This window comes from Macrobrachium nipponense, chromosome 2, assembly GCF_015104395.2.
Source record: "Macrobrachium nipponense isolate FS-2020 chromosome 2, ASM1510439v2, whole genome shotgun sequence".
Classification (NCBI taxonomy): Eukaryota; Metazoa; Arthropoda; class Malacostraca; order Decapoda; family Palaemonidae; genus Macrobrachium; species Macrobrachium nipponense.
In genome coordinates this window covers 137,910,555-137,931,008 of record NC_087201.1, presented here as the reverse complement: position 1 = coordinate 137,931,008, position 20,454 = coordinate 137,910,555, and the positions used below count along the sequence as shown (strand labels likewise).

At 36.7% G+C, this 20,454-nt stretch overlaps 1 protein-coding gene across 1 annotated transcript in view; it reads left to right on the top strand.

Annotated features, from left to right (window-relative positions):
- Window positions 1-20,454, top strand: part of LOC135221029 (microtubule-associated protein futsch-like) — a 305,098-nt gene extending 284,644 nt beyond the window's left edge. Inside the window, 2 exon segments of the mRNA XM_064258758.1 lie at window positions 81-13,699; window positions 16,629-20,454. Coding sequence (XP_064114828.1) covers window positions 81-13,699; window positions 16,629-16,798 — 13,789 coding nt within the window. The 3' untranslated portion in view covers window positions 16,799-20,454.

Below are 20,454 nucleotides of genomic sequence, written 5' to 3'. Positions count from 1 at the left end.
AAGTTTCTGAAAAGGAACAATTATCTTCCCGAAAGTGATTATTCTCAATTCATTTGCAAAACCGTTGAAATAAGTGATAAGATCACCAAAGAAGATCTTGAAATTGACGTTACTAAGAAAGTTTCTGAAAAGGAACAATTATCTCCCAAGAGTGATATCTCAATTAGTGCAAAGAGTGAAGTAAGTGATAAGATCACCAAAGAAGATCTTGAAATTGATGTTACAAAGAAAGTTTCCGAAAAGGAACAATTATCTCCCAAGAGTGATATCTCTGTCAGTGCAAAGAGTGAAGTAAGTGATAAGATCACCAAAGAAGATCTTGAAATTGATGTTACTAAGAAAGCTTCTGAAAAAGAACAGATGTCTCCAAAAAGTGATGTATCAGTTAGTGCAAAGAGTGAAATTAGTGACAAGAGCTCTAAAGAAGACCTGGATGTTAGCCTTAGAAAGGAAGCTCCTGAAAAAGAACCATCTTCACCCAAAAGTGAGATCTCAGTTAGTGCAAAGAGTGAAGTAAGTGATAAGTTCTTTGAAGAGGAACGTGAGATTGATGTCACTAAGAAGGTTACAGAAAAGGAACAATTGTCTCTCAAGAGCGACATATTAGTTAGTGAATCACATGAAGTAATAGAAAAGATCTACAAAGAGGACCTTGAAATAGATATCACTAAAAGAGTAGTTGAAAAGGAACAAATTTCACCAAAGAGTGATATCTCGACTACTACAAAGAGTGATGTAAGTGATAAGGTCACTAAAGAGGAAATTGAAATTGATGTCACTATGAAGGTTGCTGAAAAGGAACCGGTATCACCGAAAAGTGACATATCAGTTAGCGCAAAGAGTGAAGTAAGTGACAAAATCTCTAAAGAAGACCTTGAAGTCGATGTTACTAAGAAAGTTTCTGAAAAGGAACAATTATCTCCAAAGAGTGACATCTCCATCAGTTCGAAGAGTGATGTAATTGACAAGATATCTAAAGAGGACTTTCAGATTGATGTCAGTAAGAGAACTTCTGAAAAGGAACAAATGTCACCTAAGAGTGACATATCTGTCAGTGCAAAGAGTGAAGTAAGTGATAAGATCTGGAAGGAAGACCTGGAAGTTGATGTCACTAAAGTTTCTGATAAAGAACAACTATCACCTAAGAGTGACATCTCAGCTAGTGCAAAAAGTGAAGTGAGTGATAAGATATCTAAAGAGGACCTCGAAACTGAAATCACAAAGGTTTCAGAAAAAGAACAATATTCACTCAAGACTGATATTTCAGTTAGCACAAAGACTGAAGTTAGTGAAATCATCTCTAAAGAGGTTCTGGAGATTGATGTAACTAAGAAGATTTCAGAAAAGGAACAAATGTCACCCAAGAGTGATATTTCTGGTAGCGGAAAGAGTGAAGTAAGTGATAAGGTCTCTAAAGAGGACCTACAAATTGATGTTGTATCCAAAGTAACTGAAAAGGATCAAATTTCGCCCAAAAGTGACATATCAGTTAGTGCAAAGAGTGACGTAATGGACATGATTTCAAAAGAGGATCTTGAAATTGATGTCACTAAGCAAGTTTCTGAAAAGGAACAATTGTCACCAAAGAGTGACGTATCAGTTAGTGCAAAAAGTGAAGTAAGTGATAAGGTTTCTAAAGAGGACATTGAAACTGATGTTATTGGGAAAGTATCAGACAAGGAACAATTGTCACCGAAGAGCGATATATCAGTAGGCACAAAGAGTGAGCCAAGCGATAAACTCTCAGCGTTGGACCTTGAAGTTGATGTTACCAAGAAAGTATCAGGAAAGGAACAGTTGTCACCCAAGAGTGATATTTCAGTTAGTACCAAGAGTGAAGTAAGTGATAAGCTCTCTAAAGAAGACCTAGAAATTGATGTTAGTAAGATTTCTGAAAAGGAACAATTGTCACCAAAAAGTGATATATCAGTTAGTGCCAAGAGTGATGTAAGTGGGAAGGTGTTCAAAGAAGATCTTGAAATTGATGTCACTAAGAAAGTATCAGAAAAGGAACAATTGTCACCCACAAGTGATATATCAGTAAGTGCAAAGAGTGAATTAAGTGATAAGATCTCTGCAATTGACCTTGAAGTTGATGTTTCTAAGAAAGAATCAGAAAAGGAACAAATATCACCGAAAAGTGACATTTCAGTTACCACTAAGAGTGAAGTGAGTGATAAGATCTCTAGAGAGGACCTGGAAATTGATGTTAGTAAGACTTCTGAAAAAGAGCAATTGTCACCAAAGAGTGATATTTCGGTTAGTGCCAAGAGTGATGTAAGTGGTAAGCTGTTCAAAGAAGAGCTTGAAATTGATGTTACGAAAACATTATCAGATAAAGAACAATTGTCACCCACAAGTGATATATCAGTAAGTGCAAAAAGTGAACCAAGCGAAAAGATCTCTAAAGAGGACCTTGTCATAGATGTCACCAAAACAGTATCTGAAAAGGCACAAATATCGCCCAAGAGTGATATTTCAGTCAGTGCAAAGAGTGAAGTTAGTGATAAAATAGCCACAGAAGAGGTTGAAATTGATGTTACCAAGAAACTTACAGAAAAAGAACAATTATCACCAAAGAGCGACATCTCAATCAGTGTAAAGAGTGAAGTAAGTGAGAAAATTTCAAAAGAGGACATTGAACTAGATGTCACAACGAAAGTATTAGACAAAGAACAATTATCTCCTAAGAGTGACATTTCTATTAGTGCTAAAAGTGAAATTAGCGATAAGATCTTTAAGGAAGACCTAGAAATTGACACCTCTAAGAAAGTAATGGAAAAAGAACAGGTTTCACCCAAGAGTGATATCTCCATCAGTGTAAAAAGTGAGGTTAGTGATAAAATCTTTAAAGAAGACTTCGGAGTTGATATTTCAGAGAAAGTCTCAGATAAAGAACAACTGTCACCTAAAAGTGACATATCAGCTAGTACTAAGAGTGAGGTAAGTGATAAGCTCTCTAAGGAAGGTCTTGAAATTGATGTCACTAAGGAAGTAACAGAAAAGGAACAACTGTCACCCAAGAGCGATATTTCAGTTAGTGCAAAGAGTGAAGTAAGTGATAAGATCTCTAAAGATGAACTTGAAGTTGATGTTACCAAAAAGGTTCCAGAAAAAGAACAATATTCACCAAAGAGCGACATCTCACTTAGTGTAAAGAGTGAAGTAGCTGAAAAGGAACAATTTTCACCCAAAAGTGATATCTCAGTTAGTGCAAAGAGTGAGACAAGTGATAAGATTTCGAAAGAGGCCCTTGAAATTGAAATCACTAAGGAAGTGACTGAAAAGGAACAAATTTCACCTAAGAGTGACATCTCAGTCAGTTTGAGGAGTGAAGTAAGTGATAAGATTACTAAAGAAGCTGTGGAAGTGCAGGTATCTAAAACAATAATAGAAAAAACTCAAGTTTCATCAAAGACTGACTTCACATTCACTGCAGATGGTGAGGTAAGTGATAAAATCTATAAAGAAGACCTGGAAATTGATGTTACTAAGAGAGTTTCAGAAGCTGATCAATTATCACCCAAGAGTGATATTTCAGTCAGTGTAAAGAGTGATGTAAGTGATAAGATCACAAAGGAGGATCTTGATTTTGATGTCACTAAGAAGATTTCAGAAAAGGAACAATTGTCTCCGAAGAGTGATGTAAGTGACAAGATCTCTAAAGAGCTTGAAAAAGGACAATTATCACCCAAGAGTGACATCTCAGTTAGTGCAAAGAGTGAAGTTAGTGATAGAATCTCTAAAGACGAGTACGAAATTGATGTCACTAAAAAAAGCTCTGAAAAGGAACAGTTATCACCAAAGAGTGATATCTCAGGTAGTGCACTAAGTGACAAAAGTGATAAGTTATCTAAAGAGGATCATGAAACTGATGTCACTAAGAAAGTTGAAAAAGAACAATTGTCACCTAAGAGTGATATATCTGTTAGTGTAAAAAGTGAAGTAAGTGATAAAATTTCTAAAGAGGACCTTGAAGATGAATTCAAGAAGGAAATTTCTGAAAAGGAGCAGTTATCGCCAAAGAGTGATATCTCAGCTAGCACAAAGAGTGAAATCAGTGATGTCATATCTAAAGATAAGATCACCAAAGGTGACATTGAAGTAGACGTCACAAAGAAATTTTCTGAAAAGGAACAGTTATCACCCAAGAGTGAGACATCAGTCAGTGAAAAGAGTGAAATAAGTGACAGGATTTCTAAAGACGACCTTGAAACTAGTTTCACTAAAAAACAGACTGAAAAGGAACAATTGTCACCCAAGAGTGATATCTCTGTTAGTGCAGTGGCTGATGTCACCAAGACTGACAAAGAAAAGGAACCACTGTCACCAAAGAGTGACATCTCAGTCAGTGCCAAGAGTGATGTCAGTTCAAAGGGCATAACAGAAGATATTGTTGTTGAAGTTACAAAGACTTACACAGAAAAAGAACAACTGTCACCAAAGAGTGACGTGTCAGTAAGTGCTAAGAGTGACATAAGTTCCAAAGGACTGAAAGATGATCTAAGTCCTGATGTCACAAAAGCAGAAAAAGAAAAGGAACAACTATCACCTACAAGTGACATCTCAGTCAGTGGTAAGAGTGATGTTAGTACAAAAAGCATAAAGGAAGATATGGTTGAGATTAGCAAAATCGTAGCTCAGCAGGAATCTGTGTTGCAACAGAGCATTATTCCAGTTGTTGAGAAAGGCAAAGAAAAATTATCAGCATTTTCTGTAAAGAAAGACACCATTACTGCAGATGTTCTCTCAATGATAGAAAAGGAAATTATTCCTATAGATTCTGATATTCTTACCAAAGATATGAAAGATTATAGCCCAGAGCAACCAGCCCATGTTGTTCCCCTAACAGCTCTGTCTGCTAAACCTTTAGATGATGTAGGTGAAGAAACTATTCAAAAGAAGGAAGTGGGACTTCTTATGATTGCTACCAAGGAAACAACAGAGGTGAAGGATTCAAAGCAAATGCTGGAGGAAGAACCCGTTTCTCCTAAGAGTGATGTAGTAAGCAGTTCCAAGAGTGAAACTAGTCTGAAAAGTACTGAAGAAGAAGTTCCCTCTTTCAGAACAGATATTAGCTCTAAGAGCACAAAGGAAGAGACACCCATTGCTGATATTACTAAAAAAGATCTAAAGTCAGTACCAGATTCAGCAAAAGAAACTGAAAAGGGACTGACTTCTCCAAAAAGTGACATTTCTTCCATAACAAAAAGTGAATCTGCAGTCAGTATGAAGAGCGAACCTAGCTTAGTGACTGAACATAAAAAGCCAGTAGATGGTACCCCTGCATCCCCAGTAAGTGATATGTCCCTTAAGAGTGATACAAGTTCAAAGGATATTAAAGAAGATGTGTTAACTATTGATGTAACTTGTAAAGAACCAAAGGAAGCTTCTTCTCCTGGATCTGAATTATATCTTCGTAAAAGAAGTGATAGTAGTGGTAAAGATGATGATACAGAACAAGAGGAACCACTTTCTAAAGCTAGCACCTCCCCTGGAGAAAGAGTAGGTCTCCTTATGACCGTTGGAACTAAAACAACACAGGAATCAAAAGTAAGTGATAAAACTCTTACAGTAGATGTAGTTGAAAAAGAAATTGCAGAAACTACCGTAACTAAGAAAATTAGTTTGACAAGTGAAAAGAGTGAAGAAATCTCAAGGGACTACAGGGAAGAAGTTGGTTTATTGATGATAGATGTTAGTAAGAAGGACTTGGAGAAGTCGGTAGAATCTCCCAAGAGTGACATATCTCAAGACTTGAAGAGTGATGGTAGTTCTAAAGACTTCTCAAAATTGCCACTGGATGAGGAACACTTATCACCTAAGAGTGACATATCTGCTAGTGAAAAGAGTGATATATCCGGTCTGGGTGCTTCAGCTAAACCCATTTCGCCAAAGAGTGATGTGTCTCTAGGTACAAAGAGTGACATTAGCCTAGAAGATAAAACAAAGAAACCGGAGGAAATTCAGAAGAGCGATGCAATTGAAACTGCCAAGAGTGATATTTCTCAGAAACCTACATCAGAACCACAGATATCTCCTAAGCCAGACATTTCACTTGGAGTAAAAGTTGATACTAGCCTACCTAGTGATAAGATTTCAATGTTGCCCAAAGAGGTGAAAGATCAAAAAGCCTACCTGGATTCTGGTGTTACAGAGGAACCGGTGTATGCAACACTGAGAGCTCAACGTGCAGAGATTGTTACAGTGTCACCAGACACTACACCTGGATCAACACCACTATCACCAACATTACGAGAGGTTGGTGCATCTTTCTCCTTAGTTTCCACCACAGCCTTGCAAAAGGAAAAATCAAGTGTAATGACCACATCAATTTATGAGGAAAGTACAATGGCTGAAACCCAGCCTTCAGATATGCCAGTTACATCATCCATGGATACTGGAGTAGTAAAGACAACAGATTTGATGACTACTTCCATGCATCAAGACTTTGATGCTATGACTTCATCCATTTATGAACCAGACCAAGATATAATGTCATCTTCCATGTATGGTGACGACTTTGTTACCCATGGCATTTTAACCAAAGATACGACAGAGGAAACAGTAACAAAAACAACAACAGCAACTAAAAAGGTTGATGATATCATGTCAGCCTCTATGTATGGAAGCATATATGAAGAAGTTTCTCATGTGCAGAAAACATTAGAAGATATCTCATCTCCTCGCAGTGTAACATTTGGCAAAACAGAGGAGGCTGAAGATCGTGGGAGCATCTCTTCATCTCAGTTTCAGGAGACTGATGGAGAAAGTTATCCTCCTGTATCTCCTCGAAGTGATTTATCTTCTGATGTTTATCAAATGCCATCAATGTCTCCAAGAAGTGATGGTTATGAAGCAGAGCTTAGTGGCCATTTCGAAGGACGAGATGATGATCAGGTTCAAGTATCACCAAGATCAGATATATCTTCAATCTCTGATATTATGAGGAGGGAGCAAAAATTGACTATTACAGAGAAAGTGCTAGAAACTAGCATGGTACAACAGGAAGTATTGGACAGTGGACGATCTGTCTCTCCTAAGAGTGACACTACTGTCAGCGATGTTGCAGCTAAAGATGGGCTTGATTCCCTGGATTCATTTAAGTTACAACCTGTATTAGGAACAGACAAAGATGCTGATGAAGGAAAGCCAATTTCTCCTCGCAGTGACATGTCCGGCAAAAGTGATGCATCTGGAAGGGATTCAGCATTTGATGACAAGGATAAGCTTTCTAGTCTTGAGAGTCAAACATTACCATCTCTTCCAAGTGATACTAAATTACCAGGATCAGATATTTTATCATACAAAACTGTTTCAGAAAAGGTTTCACTTTCTGATGAAAGTAAACTTAGAAGAGAAACTTCCCTTACAGAACATAAAGTTTCAGAAATCATTCATGATAGCACAAAGACAGATAGCACGACCGTGTTTACAAGTAGTGTAGGAATTAGCAGCAATCTGTATAGCGAAATAGATAGCACAAAATCTTTTACTGATAAGGCAAGAATCATGTCTACCAGCACAAAGTCAGAAACTGTAGATAAAAGGGACACTTCAGAAGAAATTTCTTCCCTAAAATCCCAGAAAAGAGAGTTAACTGAAGAAGGAATATGTGTTAGTGAGAAATCCGAAGAGACAACAGCAGAAATTTTAGAAGGAACCAAAGAAGAACTACAAGAAAGAATGAAATCATTAAGTGAATCTGTTGGGGTTAAAGAAGTAGTGCAAGAAATCAAAACGGCTGTGACTTCTCTTCAGGAATCTACTACAAGTAAGACTTCTTTCCAAGATTTCATGGAAACCGCTTCTCCTCCCCCCTCACCAGAAAAGTTGCCTGACAGGCCAGACCTCTCTACCTCCTATGATTCACAGCTTCGTTTAAAGGAATCTGTATCATCTGTACATAGTAAAGCTGAAACTGTAGTAAAAGAAGAAAGTGCAGCTAAAGAAAGCATTCAGACCTCTACAAAATTAGAGGAATCTTCATCATCCACCACTTCATTTACTCATTCACATGTCTCATCTGTACATGATTCATATTCTGCATCAACGTCAACTTCACTCACAACAGGAACAACAGTGTCATTTACCAAACCTCTGCTAAGTTCCTTTGATGGAAAGCTAACACAGGATTCTTTCAAGGCTGAAATGAAAGATGAAAGATCATCAGATGATGGCTCTACTCATCACCTTCCACCCTCCTCTTCCTCCTCCTCCTTGATTGGTGTTGAGGGTATTGTGAAAGAGGTAAAGGAAAGTAAGGAGCAAATTGAAGCTACTTCAGCTAAACTTGCTGAGAAGCTTATTGCGGAGGTGGAAGAAATTACTTCTGGTAAGACACAAACTTCATCCTCCGAGCATGTGTCCTCTGAAGAGTACAAGTCTGTCACTGCCATTACTGATAAGTCTAGTTCACTTACAGAAACATCAGTATCTACAGTAGCTTCTTCACAGGATACCCTTATTAAAGATAGCAAAGAATTTAGTTCTGTTACGCAAATCCAAGAAGTCAGTGATACAAAATCAGCTGAACAAAGAAGTACATCAACTGACACAACCACAACAATTGACAAACTTTCCCACAAAATGAGTTCTGTTGAATCAGTAGAGCAAACATCTAAGAAAGAGTTTACTACTGACAAAACTGACATGACCACAACCTTTGGTGAGAAGGCACTCGTAATGACAGAAACTTTCGGTGAATCAGAAACTTATGATGATTCATCTGATGTAGAGTCTACAGTAACCAAGAAAACTGCTGTAGGAACCATACTCAGAGATGGAAAGCCAAGTACAACAGTTGGAGATCACCATGAACCAACTGAAGAAGAAACCATTTCAACAAGAATTCGGGATTCTGATTCAGAAACTGAAAGAGCAGAAGTCCGAAAGAGTAGTCAAACTTTAACAACGTATACATATGAGGAGCCAGTGGTAACTAGGAGGGTAAGGAAAACTATTATAAGAAAAACAATAGTAGATGGAAAGCCAGTGGAAACTGTAGAAACAATATCTGGATCAGAGTCTGAAACGGATGAAGACTTACCTGAAGCAGAAGGCAAAATCCCAAAGAAAACTAGTGTGAAAACGATTATTAAAGATGGTAAACCAACTGAAACTGATGAGGAATCAGTGGTAACCAGAAGGGTAAGGAAAACCATAATAAGAAAAACAATTGTAGATGGAAAACCAGTAGAAACAGTTGAGACAATATCAGGATCAGAGTCTGAAACGGATGAAGACTTACCTGATGCAGAAGGCAAAATCACAAAGAAAACTAGTTTGAAAACGATAATTAAAGATGGTAAACCAAATGAAACTGATGAGGAATCAGTGGTAACCAGAAGGGTAAGGAGAACTATAATAAGAAGAACAATAGTAGATGGAAAACCAGTAGAAACTGTAGAGACAATATCTGGATCAGAGTCTGAAACGGATGAAGACTTACCTGATGCAGAAGGCAAAATCACAAAGAAAACTAGTTTGAAAACGATAATTAAAGATGGTAAACCAACTGAAACTGATGAGGAATCGGTGGTAACCAGAAGGGTAAGGAGAACTATAATAAGAAGAACAATAGTAGATGGAAAACCAGTAGAAACAGTTGAGACAATATCAGGATCAGAGTCTGAATCAGATGAAGACTTACCTGATGCAGAAGGCAAAATCACAAAGAAAACTAGTTTGAAAACGATAACTAAAGATGGTAAACCAACTGAAACTGATGAGGAATCAGTGGTAACCAGAAGGGTAAGGAGAACTATAATAAGAACAACAATAGTAGATGGAAAACCAGTAGAAACTGTTGAGACAATATCTGGGTCAGAGTCTGAATCAGATGAAGACTTACCTGATGCAGAAGGCAAAATCACAAAGAAAACTAGTTTGAAAACGATAATTAAAGATGGTAAACCAACTGAAACTGATGAGGAATCAGTGGTAACCAGAAGGGTAAGGAGAACTATAATAAGAACAACAATAGTAGATGGAAAACCAGTAGAAACTGTTGAGACAATATCTGGATCAGAGTCTGAATCAGATGAAGACTTACCTGATGCAGAAGGCAAAATCACAAAGAAAGCTAGTTTGAAAACGGTAATTAAAGATGGTAAACCAACTGAAACTGATGAGGAATCAGTGGTAACCAGAAGGGTAAGGAAAACCATAATAAGAAAAACAGTTGTAGATGGAAAACCAGTAGAAACTGTAGAGACAATATCTGGATCAGAGTCTGAAACGGATGAAGACTTACCTGATGCAGAAGGCAAAATCACAAAGAAAACTAGTTTGAAAACGGTAATTAAAGATGGTAAACCAACTGAAACTGATGAGGAATCGGTGGTAACCAGAAGGGTAAGGAGAACTATAATAAGAAAAACAATAGTAGATGGAAAACCAGTAGAAACTGTAGAGACAATATCAGGATCAGAGTCTGAAATGGATGAAGACTTACCTGACACAGAAGGCAAAATCACAAAGAAAACTAGTTTGAAAACGGTAATTAAAGATGGTAAACCAACTGAAACTGATGAGGAATCAGTGGTAACCAGAAGGGTAAGGAAAACCATAATAAGAAAAACAATTGTAGATGGAAAACCAGTAGAAACAGTTGAGACAATATCTGGATCAGAGTCTGAATCAGATGAAGACTTACCTGATGCAGAAGGCAAAATCACAAAGAAAACTAGTTTGAAAACGATCATTAAAGATGGTAAACCAACTGAAACTGATGAGGAATCGGTGGTAACCAGAAGGGTAAGGAGAACTATAATAAGAAAAACAATAGTAGATGGAAAACCAGTAGAAACTGTAGAGACAATATCTGGATCAGAGTCTGAAATGGATGAAGACTTACCTGACACAGAAGGCAAAATCACAAAGAAAACTAGTTTGAAAACGATAATTAAAGATGGTAAACCAACTGAAACTGATGAGGAATCAGTGGTAACCAGAAGGGTAAGGAAAACCATAATAAGAAAAACAATAGTAGATGGAAAACCAGTAGAAACTGTTGAGACAATATCTGGATCAGAGTCTGAAAGTGATGAAGACTTACCTGATGCAGAAGGCAAAATCACAAAGAAAACTAGTTTAGAAATGGTAATTAAAGATGGTAAACCAACTGAAACTGAAGAGCCATCTGGAGGTGACACTGTTTCAACAACTGTTATTAGAAAATCTGTAGTGGATGAACTTACTGGAGAATTCAAAAAGGATACCATTCATAAGAGCAGTGAAGGTTTCACAACTTACAAATATGAAGAGCCTTCTGAAGTTCATACAGTCAGAAAAACTATCATAAGAAGAACAATAATTGATGGCAAACCAGTAGAAACTGTTGAAACAGTTACTGAATCAGATTCAGATGCTGGTGATGAAACTTCTGATATTGGATCAACCATCACTAGGAGGACCATGATCAAAAGAACAATTGATAGTGATGGAAAACCAAGTGAATTAATTGACGAGCACAGGGATCCCTCTGAAAGTGAGAGTGTTACTACAACAGTTGTTAGAAAGTCTGTAGTTAGTGAATCTATGCAAGATTCTGATCAAGAATCTGTAGGAAAAGATGTACGCAAAAGCAGTGAATCTTTCACAACATATACATACGAGGAGCCTGTAGTGACCAGAACTGTAAGAACTATTATAAGAAAATCAATAGTTGATGGAAAGCCTGTAGAAACAGTTGAGACAGTAACTGGTTCTGATTCAGAAACTATTGAAGATTCATCTGACATGGAATCTAAAGTAACCAAGACTACTACTGTACGAACCGTAGTTAAAGATGGAAAACCAACTGAAACCATTGAAACTCATCATGAACCAACTGAGAGTGAAACAGTTACAACAACAGTTGTTAGAAAGTCTGTAACGAGTGAACCTACCGAAGGGACTGCACTTTACACTTATGAAGAACCATCGGAGACACAGACTGTCACAAGAACTATTATAAGGAAAACGATTGTAGATGGAAAACCAGTGGAAACTGTTGAAACTGTAACTGGATCAGATTCTGAAACTGTTGAAGAATTATCTGATACAGAATCATCCATTACTAAAACGGCTAGAATAAGAAAGACTATAGTTAGTGACGGAAAATCCTGTGAAACCTTTGAAACACACCATGATCCAATTGAACAAATCATAATGAAAGATGGAAAAGTAACGGATTCTGTTGAAACACATGCATTCTTAACCAATTTGCAGTCTTCAACATCAGAAAAGGAAGTCATAAGTGGATCCATTACTTCAAAAATATCTACTCACAGTGACCGTAAATCCTCTTCACTGAGCAGGACAGAGAGCACTGAGAGTACTGATGTAAAATCAGATACTTTTGCATCATCCGTATCCTCATATGATGCATCTAGGAAAGTAAGTTCTGAAGAAATGGCAACATCTGTCAGACATACAACAAAGTCGTCAGAGACCTTCCAGGAAGACATAAGGAGCTCTAGGGAATCTGTTTTGACTGCAGAAGAGTCTGTAACTGGTGAGGGCCATCGGATGAGTGCTGTAAGAAAGTCATCAACTAGTAGTACAGAAGGTGCACCAGGAAGCCCAAGGACAGGTCGTGTTGTAGTCAGGAAAGTCACTACAGTAATTACAAAGTATTATGAAGATGGGGAAGAAGTTGAAATGGAAGAGCTACCTGGTGGAGAAGTAGTTGAAGTTGTTGGTGATCAACCAATTTCAGAAGATCTGTTAAGGAAGATTTCAAGTTCAGCATCATCTCCAGCTTCCATTAGGAAATCTTCAGCCCATGGAATTCCAGGCACGTCCATGACCTACACAACTTCAAGGTCATTATCTGGACCATGGACAAGTGAAGAATCTCTGACTGGAGAACCAACAGTAATTACACGTACTACACGAACAATTTCTGGTGATAGCGATACTGATGGGTCAGATAGTTTGGTAACAAGTAAAGTAACAGTTACTCGCCGTGTGGTGAGTGATGAGGTAATAGATAAAGAAGGACGGCAGCAATTATTAAGTGGTGATACTCAAGTGAGCACCAAGGATAGTCCTCTAACAATGAGTCACCAGACACCTACATCCTACAGCACACAGTACACTTCAGGAATGCATTATCAAGAGGAATATGATGATGAGCCAGTCTATGAATATCATCCACCTACAGGAGCAGCCCTCGATCCATTTATGTATGGAGAACATGAACGTGACATAGATAATGGTAATCTGCCATCTCGAGCTGTAGAGCCCTCACGAACTGAGACTGAAGATAAACTCAATAGAAATCAGACGTGGAAAACTACAACAACCAAAACTGAAATTGGCGAGACATCAAAAACCGCCTCATCTTCATCTTCGGTGAAAACTAAAGATGATGACGCACCACTCGACCCAAAGGATACTTTACAAAAATGGGGTAAACCATTAGGACTTCCATCACCTGTGCCTGCACCAGCTCCCCATCCTCCCTCAGATAGCCCTAAGCCACATCATTCTCCAAGAAAAGAAAGACGAACTAGTAGAAAGTCAAAGAGGATGACACCAGTATACTTAGATTTGGCTTATGTTCCTCATGCTGCCAACCCCTATTACACAGACGTTGACTTCTTCAGAAAAGTGAGAGCACGCTATTATGTCTTCTCAGGCATTGATCCAGGTAGAGAGGTCCTAGATGCCCTTCTTCAGGCTAAAATGGAATGGGAAGATAAAGAAATGGGTGAGTACTGAAAATAATCTGTTTCATTAATCTTTTGAGGGGTTAGAGTTCCAAAAATCTTCATATCAATCATACTAATAGAAGATAGAATGCAATAAAGAGTGATTTATTAAAGATTATGAAAGAATGCCTCTGTAGTTTTCCTATCATTACATGAAGCAGTGGAGTAATTGCTTTGACGTAGATTTTCAGTCTTAGATCTTTTTACTGAGGAGGCTAGGTTGTACAGGAGATAATAAATAATGTAAATAGTTTCATGATCATAATGTACAAAGAAACTTTTCATTCTTTCTGTGTGCTTGTTGAAAAAAATTTGTTTCTAATGTAAATCTGCGCAAGTGGAACTGTAATAAATTTAAAATTTTAATGAAATAATCCCAATTCTACTTTTCCACAATCACTACTTACTAATTATATATATAGTCTTATATCTATATATATATATATATAGATATATATATATATTATATATATATATATATGTGTGTGTGTGTGTGTGTGTGTGTGTGTGATATATATATATATATATATATATATATATATATATATATATATATATAGAAGACTAGTAAGGAGGCTCAAGCCCTACAGATATCACAAGGTGGAGAGGTAAAGGCATGTCTCAGCGTAGTACATAATTTATTGCCGACGTTTCACATCACTTCGATGCATTTTCAAGGCTGGGAATGATAAAAAAATATAAACATACAAGACTCGTCACTGATAAAACACCGTATAATATTTAAAATTTTAAATTGAACACTAAAACATTTAAAATGTAAAAATTATTGTACAACAACACTAGGTTAGAGAGACAACCTACCAGAGTAAAAAATAGAAGGTGACTGAAGGACAGAGTGGGGAGAAAAAAAATAATAAAGTAAAAAAAACACCCACACACAAAACTATGTAAACAAACCACTTGTTTGTTTACATAGTTTTGTGTGTGGGTGTTTTTTTTACTTTATTATTTTTTTTCTCCCCACTCTGTCCTTCAGTCACCTTCTATTTTTTACTCTGGTAGGTTGTCTCTCCAACCTAGTGTTGTTGTACAATAATTTTTACATTTTAAATGTTTTAGTGTTCAATTTTAAATTTTAAATATTATACGGTGTTTTATCAGTGACGAGTCTTGTATATTTATATTTTTTTATCATTCCCAGCCTTGAAAATGCATCGAAGTGATGTGAAACGTCGGCAATAAATTATGTTCTACGCTGACACATGCCTTTACCTCTCCACCTTGTGATATATATATATATATATATATATATATATATATATAATATATATATATATATATATTTGTATTTATAAATGCATATTTGTGTGTGCACGTTCTGTAAATATTAATTGTTCCTCTTGTTGCCCTGAATAATGACCTAGTACACGGTAGTTAATTGGTGGTAATTAATTGCATCCCTGGTGGCGAAGGACATGGGAAGCTAGCTCAGTCTTAAAATCATTCTTTATCTTCGTCTTTGCTGATACTTTTTCAAGACCATAACTAATTACTTCCTTCGGTCACATTGGGTGACCCGGAGCGTACTTTGCTTTGTGTGTTGTGCTGACTTTTCCATGTTCACCAATTTTATCCGATTTCCTTATTCATTGTGTGTAAATTATCTTTACCTTTACCTTTCTGCATATAGTCACATCACTCACTTGCTCATAACGTCATTGTTATCAATATCATTAAATTTGCTTTTAAGTTTGATGTTTTTTATCGGTTGTTATTCTTGCTTTGGTTGGATTTATTAACCAAAATCCGGGTTTTTTTATCGGTTGTTTTTCTTGCTTTGGTTTGATTTATTAACCAAAATCCGGCACTAGTACTTTAAGACCTATGTCATTGCGGACCTAGATAATAACATTAGTGAAAACCCCCTTATCTATAACCTTTATTAGCCAAAATCCGGGTTTTTTTATCGGTTGTTTTTCTTGCTTTGGTTTGATTTATTAACCAAAATCCGGCACTAGTACCTTTAAGACCTATGTCATTTGCGGACTATATAATAACATTAGTGAAAACCCCTTTATCTTAACCTTGATATGCATCGAGGCGTAGTCCTGAATAGTACTGTTACCCTTTAGTTTCCAAACTATTTATTTTTCATAAGTTTAAGAATTGTTAATGTTAATCTATTAGTAATGTCGGAATATAGCTTACGCCTTCAGTACTATCAAAAGTTTTCGAACTCTCTATTGGCAAAACGTGTGAATGTGCTTTCTCTCAGATTTTACAGCCGGTTTACACAAGTACCCCTTTTCCAACCCTCCTTTTCCAACTAGTGTTGCAGCTGGACTAATAATAACAGTGATATTAGTAATAATTGCTGAGGATCAGCATTTCCTTATATAAATATATAATATATATATATATATATATATATATATATATATATATATATATATATATGGGTGGTAAAAATATTCCGCTACAACAGAATTCCATCTAATACAAGGAGCCAATAAAAACGCCAAAATATAGAAAGTAAGCACTATATTTTAGAGACTGCTGCAGGGAGAGACAAGAGTCTCTGAAATATAGTACTTAATTTCTATATTTTGGCGTTTTTATGGGATACTTTTATTATATATATATATATATATATATATATATATATATATATATATATATATATATATATATATATATTAAGCCGTGCAAAATCTGTTACTTTAAAGGTTTTATCCATAGTTTTTTTTTTTTTTTTATTAAAGCATAGAGTGCTACTCAACCCAACCAGCAAAGTTCTTTTTGGTTAAAATCCATGAAAATTTAAAGAAAACTTCTGCCCTAAAATAGATAAAACCTTTAAAGTAACAGATTTTGCACGGCTTAATAGAGTATTATTGAAAATGACAATATTTTAAGCTGTCTTTTATTCATATACTTTACTTATTTCTTTCCTAAAATCGTTTTCAGAAGTAACGATCATTCCCACCTACGATACGGACACTCTTGGCTACTGGGTAGCTGCCAATGAAGACGCCCTCATCGCCAACAAGATTGACCTGGCACCGTCAGCGTCTAGATGCACCATCAATCTACAGGACCACGAGACGAGTTGCAACGCCTATCGCCTTGAATTCTGAGCAGTCTCGTCCAGTTAACCCATCAAAAAGAAGATGCAATCTTCAGGACTGTGTTTGGGACAAACAGTCAAGCTCCTTAATACTTTTTGAAAAATAAAGACAGAATTAAAGTTGGCATTAGCAGGGTATTTGATGTGGCATTTGCAGGATATCTGATGAACATTTTTTGCTTCGAGTGAGGGATATTTTTTTTTCAATTGAATGTTATTTGGAAAACGTTGAAAGTGATATTAGAAATTTATGCAACCCAGATCTTGAGAGCAGTGATGGATTCGAGTGTTTCCTGTAGCCATAAGTCATAAAATGGGGCGTCGGAATATCTGGCCCGAGACACCCCATATCCCGATGCCTTCCACGAGAACTAGAGCTCTTAACAAGCCGTCTGTGTCCCTTTGATAGTCCTAAATTAGCCATCCAAATATTTTCATCGACCGTTTTGTAGGTTCTACTGTCCTGTCAAAATTGTGTCTAGATTCTATTGAAGCCAAGTAGTCACTTTTTGAACCAAAGCAGATCCCACTCAATGGATCTTCTCCATTTACCTTTACGGACGAAGTGTTATAGGCTATTGACGGTGCAATTCGACTCACTCCCTCTTTGCGTATTACTTATTATTCGTCAAGCAGAAAATATCCCAACCATGAAGTCAGATGAGATACCTTAAGCATCCATCAGTCCCAGCTCCTACAAATTTTGTCTGAAGTGACTAATGATACCACAAATTCTGACGAATCATCAGAGAGAAGAGATAATATCCCGAATGCTAGTATAATCGTTGATGGAAAAGATATAAAACACGAAAACGTAGAGTGAAACTGTTCTAAGATAATTGACAAGTGAAAACAATGAACACTCCTATGACCGAATAAGGCTAAGCAATATATGCGTTTTTAACAATTCACATAATAGGGTTCTGTTTACTTGTTCAGCGTGATACCTGCTGCAGTCTCTAGGTAGGCCATGTCGCATACACATGGCTAGAAAACAGGTTGCTCATTTTGTAAAATAAAGCATTATAAAACTGTTATTAACAGTTATCAGCTATATAGACTATAAGCCATATATAAAAAAATAAAAAAAGAGTTAAATGAATTTGTTATGATATGATAAGATGTATACTATAGTAGTTTGTAATCAGCCTGATAATGAAAGCAAGCTATTTTTCTCGAGTCAGGATGAATGGGCCAGCGATAATTGTATCTTCTTTCTTCCAGAAGGTGAATGTTTGGGATTACAGCGAATGAGTGAAGATTTTTTATATATTTATCTCTGAGACAAGTCTCTATAACGTCCACAGATGCAGCTTAGTACTAAACAAGAATGGTACTGAATTCTAGTTATTTTGTGATATGTCAATTTTTCTGTTCCAGTTAAGATATGCCAGAGTCCGTTACCAGTCACTAGGAAGAATCTTCAACTCACTGTGTTAGCCATAAATATAATACATTATACTCGATGCTTTTTCTGTACTTGCTAAATAAGGTATGTGTTTACTGAGATGGGATAAATGTTTATAGAGATGTCTGATGTATAGATCATTATACCTTGCTATTAGTATTACTTCATAATACTTTTTTCATTTATTTATTTATTTTTTGTTCAAAGCAAAACCGTTCCTTCTAACCAAATGCATTCCAGCTTCAGATTCCAAAACAGTAAACAGTAATTCTGGTGTGTCATAAGAAATGCTGTAGGACAGTGAACAGAAATAGCTCTCCTACAATGGTGCTACTACTGATGGTCTTGCAAACAGTCTCTTGTACAAGCCGCTATTAGGTGGTTTTAGCCATGGGGGTGGCTAGTCTGCCAAGGAATGTGTCCAAGAGACGGAGTTTTGCAAAGGTTCGGATGAAGTGAAATGCCTTTAAAGTGCCCAGCAGCAGCAGCAGCCGCAGCAGCAGCAGTAGCTTGAATAGGTCATAAGCAGGCCTGCAATCTTGCTTCGAGGACAACACCAGGGTATGGGCATGGTTTTCCCCGTGCTTCTAATTAACTGCCAGCAATGCCTATTCGAGAGGAGTGACAAACTACACTTACTGATAAAGTCTTCAACAATTTTGTCAGCATATGCCCTGGTTGTGCCCTTAAAGCGCTGGTTGAGGCATTGTTTTGAAGAACTTTACTGAAAGCCCGTTACCAGTTGAGTAAGAGAACGAAACCAGGAAATTCCATGCCTGAGGTCTCACTAGAGGCAGTTGCCATTTGCATTCCCACATGCGCCGAAGAGAAAACAACATCTAATGAGTGCAAAAGTGACGCCTTTGTTGGGATCTCCAGTGTCATTTGGTTGTCAAGAAACAATGATATAGTACCTGTAAGCAGAGAATTTACAGATGCAGAAAAAGTTCTGATACGTAATCATTTGAAATAAATGCTTTAGGTGCTTATTGGCAAACCGGACTGCTTTTCCCTTCCCTCTAGCTTATTTATGGCAGGTTTTTTCTCCTCTCTGACCTTTAATTTAATGAGCCTTTTTAGTTGCAGCCTTTGAATGCAAATTCAGTTGTAACATAAGTCGAAGTCCTAATTATTTCCATCTGTGTTAAGGGGACCTGTATGATGGAAAAAATAAATAATGTGTGTTAGTTGCCTTGACACAGTGTAAGTGTTCTTATCAACCTTTCTGAGAACTTGGCTGTTTATGAATGAAAAGTTGTGTAGCAGGGAACACTTCATTATTTAATCATGATATTGTGCCCTAGGATTATATTCTATAATAGAAGTTGTTGGGTGCATGTCACTCCATTCAGATTTGATCTTTATAAAGGTTGAATATGTGATATGATAATCATAATTATTAAGCTGTTATACAAGACAGGTGGAGGCAGGAAATGAAGCAAAATGAGTGATGATATTATAGAAACTCCAATAAAGAAGTTGTACAGAGGCTTTTAGGCATCTCCGTAATTACCATTGTTCCTGAATCATGGTAAAAGAATATATATATATATATTATATGAAATATTTTTTTTCATTATTTTTCTCCGAGAAAGGGAACTTTCCCCCCTAAGAGCCTTCTGAAGACTTTGGAACCAGAGCATTCCGACCATTTAATTCTTTTTGTCGCAGTCAGCACCGAATCATTTGATATCGAATCACTAAAATGTGTCTTGACGCAGATTGACGTCACGACACATGAAAATGATCCGGCGTCTTCAGAAGAGGTCTTAATATCCGAAATTCTTAACTATTGTTATTATATCTTACCTGTGCACTTTGTTGTGTGTTTACAAGAATGTATAAAAATACAAAAAAGATTAGACGAAATTTGCGAATGATGTCCTGATGTAGCTTCTCGCATCCGGTTTTCTTTGCTGACGATGAAGAAAACGAGATGTGATGACGTCATGGAATTGGGTCGCCTATTTCGTCCGGTAGTTAAAAAAAAGCTTTTGCTTCGCGCTCCATGTCCCGTTGCCTCTAGTCAAAAACTAGAAGTCTAGAAATTCAAGAAGTCTGCTAACACCAATGATGTGACTTGTTTAGCTATTTTGGGTCTTATATAGTTCTTCATTACGGTTCATTTTCGTTTTTATTTGCCAATACGAAAATAAACCTTACTGGAACGCGATTTTGGGTTCATAATTGCTGGCCTTGTCACTAATATTACGCATATGTATGGGATATTCTGTGACATTAAAAGTAGTATAAAAGTA